The following is a 6,373-nucleotide window of genomic DNA, read 5'->3' on the forward strand; positions in this document are numbered from 1 at the left end:
CAGACTTATAATGTAGTTTACAAGGCGTTTGAAAATTTACTGTATGTTGGGGGCACTGTTCCCCACTGTGCCTTCGAATTATGTCCTAGATTTTTCTATCTCTGCGAGGTTATGATTTCGATAATTCTAAGAAAAGTGAAGAGGAAAGGAGGGCGGAAGATGGAAAGAAAGAAAATAGAAATATACCAAGAGAGAATGTGTATAAAACAAGAGAACAAACGAAAAAAGGATAGGAAGAAACAAGAAAAGGATTAATTCGGGGAAAATTGGAATTTAATTTTTTTTTTCTGCTGTTCAAAAAGGAAACATGAAGCAAACAAAAAAGAAAACAAAAAGAAAAAGAAAAAAGTGTTTCTTAATTTCTAAGATCTGTCTTTACCATGACTTTCTTGCTCTCAATGTATTGCAAAACATACCCACACATCATTTGATTCAGTGCTAATAAAAAACAACAAATATATATTTTCATTTATAACATATGGGTTAGTATATATAAATGGGGGGTTAGTAAATATAAATATATAAACTCTACAAAAATAACTTAACCGTAAAGAAATAAATATATGCAACACAACAAATGTCAAAAAAAAAAGAAAAAAAAATTGCTCAAGAACAAGGAAGATATATATACCACCTATGAGGCTGACCATTCCCTAGTCACGCTCCCAAGCTCATCTGTATCACATACAGTAAAACATGAACCGATTTGCCAATCTTAATCCGCTAAGATTTTTTCATACCGACTGCTAAAAGGGTGGGAAAAAAAAGGTAAACAAACCTATGTACACACACACCTAAATTACCTGAGATCCAAGACCGATTGACAGGTGACAAGTAACTTAACTGCAGGTTTTGACACTAAGGTTCATAACGTGGTTTGTAATTCGCAAAATTGACCGAAATTTAGTACGATTTTCTTGTTTTACCTCCTGTTATTTGTATTTATATTTTTTTTTCTTTCTATTAAAACAAAGAGGACAGTTGTTCAGGGTAGTTTACACGCTGAAAAAAGAGTTAGATTATAAATCCTTATTTGTATCAGTGTATCACCAATGGATAAAAAAGTGAGAGGAGAGAAAATGGAAATACGAGAAAAAACTACATGAATGAAGGAGATGAAATAGCCAAGAAATGCCAGAAATTTACGAGAAGACGAAGGAAAGGGATAATGCAGTAAATGAAGAAAGAAGGAATAGATACAGAGCGAGGAGACAAGAGAAAAAGAAAAAAATCGAAAGGAAGGTACAAGAAAGAATAATATTAGAAAATGGAATGAAGGGAAAAAAAGAATAATGACTGAAGATAAAACGAAAAGAAGTAAAAGGAAAAGAAGAAATCAAAAGAAAACGAAAGAAAGAAACACCAAAAGCACCAGAAACACGGCTCGGAAATATGAACTTTCTCCGGATTTCAACTTATTTTTCATCTCTTTCCCTAAAACCATAAAAAGCACGAAGTCAAACCATCGCCAAACGCATCGACGAATTGATATTAATTAATAAAATGGTCATTATCTTACCCTCACCTGAACTAATCACACTTAAAGCTTTATATATATATACTGACTGAACACTGACACACAGGACGAAAAATATAGATTACGTTTTAAACATTTACGAAAGAACCAAAAGGAATATATTCATATAAATGATATGATATGAACCTCTTTTTCCACAATAGCCTTAGGCCGACCTTCGTTAAGTCGCAGGTCAAAGGTCAAAGTCTCAAGAACGTGAGAAAGAACGGGGAAAAGCAGGGGGAAGAGGGAAGAAATAAAGATGGGAGATGGAGGAAGGGGAAGGGTGAGGGGGAGAGAGGATGGAAGGAGGAAAGGGGAGGGAGAGAGGATGGAAGGAGGAAAGGGGAGGGAGAGAGTATGGAAGGAGGAAAGGGGAGGGAGAGAGGATGGAAGGAGGAAAGGGGAGGGAGAGAGGATGGAAGGAGGAAAGGGGAGGGAGAGAGGATGGAAAGAGGAAAGGGGAGGGAGAGAGGATGGAAGGAGGAAAGGGGGGGGGGGAGAGGGGAAGGAAGGAAGGGAGGAAGGAGAGAGGAAGGGAAGAAGGAGAGAGGAAGGGGGAGGAGAGAGGAAGGGAGGAAGGGAGAGAGAGAGAGAGAGGGGGGGAAGGGAGGAAGGAGGGATGGAGAAAGGGAGGAAGGAGGGATGGAGAAAGGGAGGAAGGAGGGATGGAGAAAGGGAGGAAGGAGGGATGGAGAAAGGGAGGAAGGAGGGATGGAGAAAGGGAGGAAGGAGGGATGGAGAAAGGGAGAAGAGGAAAGGGTTGTGGAGGGGGAAGTAGAAGAAAGGAGGTCAGAAGAAAGAAAAAGAAAAATAACCAGAAAGAATATACATACATAAAGAACAAGAGAACCCAAACGAGAAAAAAAGAGAAGAGCAGGAAAAAAATCAATAAAATAAGAGAGAAAGAGAAGCCCTGAACACGTCGAAAAAAAATTTCTAGCTTCACGCGAGCAAGCGCGGTAATATGTCAGAAGCAACAACATTGACCAAAACGTTGAATCAACACATTACACACCACTGTATGCTATCCAGAAAAAAGACTCGCCGGCGACACCAACACAACGAAGTCGACGCTCGAAGCAACGACCCCATATAAAATGAATTTGCCTTTGGAAGCATCGTTGCCACGGGTTCAGTGTTGCAAGCGCGGAGCAAAGGGGGCAACACGCGTTTCCATCTTTGCGAGGATGTAGTACAAGTTGTGTCATAAAGTGTAAATACCATTTAATACGGACCCAAAAGTGTGGTAGACGCCTAACACAGACCCAAAAGTGTGGTAAGCATTTAACACGGTCCCAAAAGTGTAGTAGACGCCTAACACAGACCCAAAAGTGTGGTAAGCATTTAACACGGACCCAAAAGTGTGGTAGACGTCTAACACGGACCCAAAAGTGTGGTAGACGTCTAACACGGACCCAAAAGTGTGGTAGACGTCTAACACGGACCCAAAAGTGTGGTAGACGTCTAACACGGACCCAAAAGTGTGGTAGACCTCTAACACGGACCCAAAAGTGTGGTAGACCTCTAACACGGACCCAAAAGTGTGATAAATGTCCAAGGTGTTGCGAGAAAACTAATGGTACATGTTTGGTAAAAGAATCGAGGAGATCGTGAGCATTTCGCTTTTTACGATAGTACCTCCCGTGTAAAATATGACGTTTTCTATGAGCAACTATGAAAGAAAATGTACATCGCAAGGGACTAACTAATCCCTTTTCAAACAGAGTTGAATGGGAAACGAAATTGAAACAATAAAATGAAAAACATCGCAAAAAACTCTTATCCAACAATATATCCACACGCAAACACAGACAGACACACACGCAAACCAACCAACCAGTATTTCTATCTTACTATATCGCACAATCAACAAAACCTTCCAATTTCGCATAGAAGTTGGTGCCTCTCGTTGGCTGTTCCTTAGTCTTCATGGGCGTCTATCCGGCTGCGATCGCCCATATCCTCGTGGGCGTCCTTTGGGCCTTGGGTGTCCATTTTATCGCGACCTTCCATTCTGTCGTGGGCGTCCGCTCTGTCGTGGGCGTCCATCTTATCCCGGTCGTCCGTCTTATCACACCCGTCCATTCTCTCGTGGGCGTCCATTCTGTCATCGTGGGGCGAAAAGGGCAGCGTCGAGGGCGGCGTCTCATGCCCGGAACCGAGGTCAGAGGTTATGGCCTCCAGAAACGGGGTCATGTACCGGGTCATGAGCGAGGAACAGATTCTCGCGTCGCCTTTCTCGGCTTCCGTGTACAGCGTGTAGAGTCTGCGGGACGAAGTTAAAGGGAATGAATGAATTTAGATGGTTAGATAGAGAGGTAGAGGGGGGAGGGAGTAGGGAGGGAGAGAGGGAGGGAGTAGGAAGGGAGGGAGGGAGGAGGGAGTAGGGAGGGAGGGAGGGAGGGAGGAGGGAGTAGGGAGTAGGGAGGGAGGGAGGGAGGGAGGGAGGGAGGGAGGGAGGGAGGAGAGGGGAGAGAGAGGAAGAAAAAATGAGAAAGAAATAGAAAAGAGGAATAAAGAGAAAAATAGAAAGAAAATGAAAAAAATAGAAAGTGAGAGAGAAAAAGAGAAAGTAAGTAAGAGAGAGAGAGAGGAGATAAAAGAGAGAGAGTAAGAGAAAAAGAAAGAAAGAGGAAAAAAAGAGAAAGAAAAGGAACGAGAAAAAGAGATAAAAAGGAGAAAGAAAGAAAATGAGAGAGAAAGAGAAAAAGAGAGAAAAAGAAAGAGAAAAAAAATAGAGAGAGAAAAAGTAATAGAAAAAAGTATGAGCGAGAGAGAGAGAGGGTGGGAGAGGAGAGAGGACAGATAGATTGATAGATATATAATAGATGACTAGATGGATTGAAATAAATAGATAAACAGATAAATAAAGATTTGAACACAGAGACAAATATGGAAAAATTACCATCCTCGTTTTCTTCAAGTTTTAAAAAGTCTCGTCTACTGCCTCAAATAATATGCTAAATGGTAGTGTTATACTGAAGAACTGCCTCCTTTGTCTCTCTCAAATCTGTATGAAATCCGAGTAGGGGAGACAGGCGAGGAGGATGAAGAGGAGGAGGAGGAGGAAGAGGAGGAGGAGGAGGAGGAGGAGGAGGAAGAGGAGGAAGAGGCGGAGGAGGAAGAGGAAGAGGAGGAGGAAGAGGAGGAGGAGGAAGAGGAGGAGGAGGAAGAGGAGGAGGAGGAAGAGGAGGAGGAGGAAGAGGAGGAGGAGGAAGAGGCGAGGGGAGAGGAGGAGGAGGAAGAGGCGGAGGAGGAGGAGGAAGAGGCGGAGGAGGAGGAGGAAGAGGCGGAGGAGGAGGAAGAAGAGGAAAGAAGAGAGAAAGGCGAGAAGAGAAGAGAGGAGGAGATAAGAGAGGAAGGAAAGGAGAGAAAAGAGAAAAAAGGAGGGAAATGACAAGAGAGGAGGTAGGGAGCAGGGGAAAAGAGACGAGACGAAACGAGAGAAGAGAGGAGAGAGAAGAGAGCAGAAGAAAGGAAAGCAAAGGAGAGGAGAGGAGAGCAGATGAGAGCAGAGGAGAGAAGAGGAAATAAGAGACGAAAAGCCAGAAGAAATGAATAAAAAGGGGAAATAAGAAGCAGAGATCTTACGAACCATGAAAAAATAAAGAAAAACAGAAAGTATAAGGAAAAAAAACCAACGCAAAAAATCAACATGAAAAGCCAAAACAACGCCCCCCCCCTTCCACACACACAAAGCACTCACAGCGTCTGCCACGTGTTGGCCTGCAGGCTGGGCACCGGCACGAGGCTCAGCGCCACCTGGATGGCCGCCGACGCCTGCACGCTCGGGAGGAACTGGCTGATCTCGTAGTTACTCAGGCAGGTCTCGGCCACGTGGCGGGCGACGGTCACCACGTTCCTGAAGAAGGGGAAGGCGGTTGAGATTTTATATATATATCTTTATGAATTCATTTATTTTCGTTGTCATTTATTGGTGAATTAACAACATTATGATCATCATCATCATCATCACCATTTTGTTGCTAATGATGAAGGTGGTGGTAGTGGTGTGGGTGATGGAGATGTGGTGACTATGGGGTGATTGTGATTGGTGGTGATAATGTGGTAATGACGATAACAAATAATAACGATAATACGTTTTATTCAAGTAATATTGCAATGCATCACAACGAAAACAAAACCCTAATGACTACTATAACAAATATAAACTCGTTAACACAGTAATACCAAGACCACCATTAATACAACGTAATTATGAAATTACGTACAATGGAGGCCAAAAGTCGTCGCTACCTTTGTAATGTTAAACAAGTATCACATTATCTGTCAGTTTAAATAGGACTTCTAGGATGAACCTGTACTTATGTAATACACGTAAGTACACCTTGATTACTTACCTATCAAGCCCACACATCTGCGTCGCTTTGAAAGTAAGATGGTCAATGAAGTACCAGCAGGTTGGGCTGTGTAAGGCATAGCTGAAAAGGGTATTTTTTCTTAATTTATTGGTGAAAAGGGAATTTTTTCTTAATTTATTGGTGAAAAGGGTATTTTTTCTTAATTTATTGGTGAAAAGGGAATTTTTTCATAATTTATTGGTGAAAAGGGTATTTTTTCATAATGTATTGGTGAAAAGGGTATTTTTTCATAATGTATTGGTGAAAAGGGTATTTTTTCATAATGTATTGGTGAAAAGGGTATTTTTTCATAATTTATTGGTAAAAATGGGATTATTTATTCAATTTTATTGTAAGTAAAGGTTGTTATTCTTTCATATTGTTGAAAAGGGGTTTGTTTTTCCCGTGCTATCACTGTTAAAAGGGTTGATGGTATAATTCAGTGAGGACTATCTTTTCTATGTCAAAGTTTTCATCATAAATCAAATTCAAT

The 6,373-nt window shown here is 41.6% G+C and overlaps 1 protein-coding gene across 1 annotated transcript in view; it reads right to left on the reverse strand.

Moving 5' to 3' along the window:
- Positions 1–477: 477 nt before the first annotated feature.
- Positions 478–6,373, reverse strand: part of LOC113805765 (uncharacterized) — a 20,787-nt gene continuing 14,891 nt past the window's right edge. Inside the window, exons 6-8 of the mRNA XM_070126198.1 lie at positions 5,881–5,961; positions 5,226–5,381; positions 478–3,785 (exon numbers count right to left, since the gene is read on the reverse strand). Of these exons, the coding sequence (XP_069982299.1) occupies positions 3,440–3,785; positions 5,226–5,381; positions 5,881–5,961 (583 nt within the window). The 3' untranslated portion in view covers positions 478–3,439. The remainder of the gene's footprint in view (positions 3,786–5,225; positions 5,382–5,880; positions 5,962–6,373) is intronic.

This window comes from Penaeus vannamei, chromosome 10 (genome assembly GCF_042767895.1).
Source record: "Penaeus vannamei isolate JL-2024 chromosome 10, ASM4276789v1, whole genome shotgun sequence".
NCBI classification, from domain to species: Eukaryota; Metazoa; Arthropoda; class Malacostraca; order Decapoda; family Penaeidae; genus Penaeus; species Penaeus vannamei.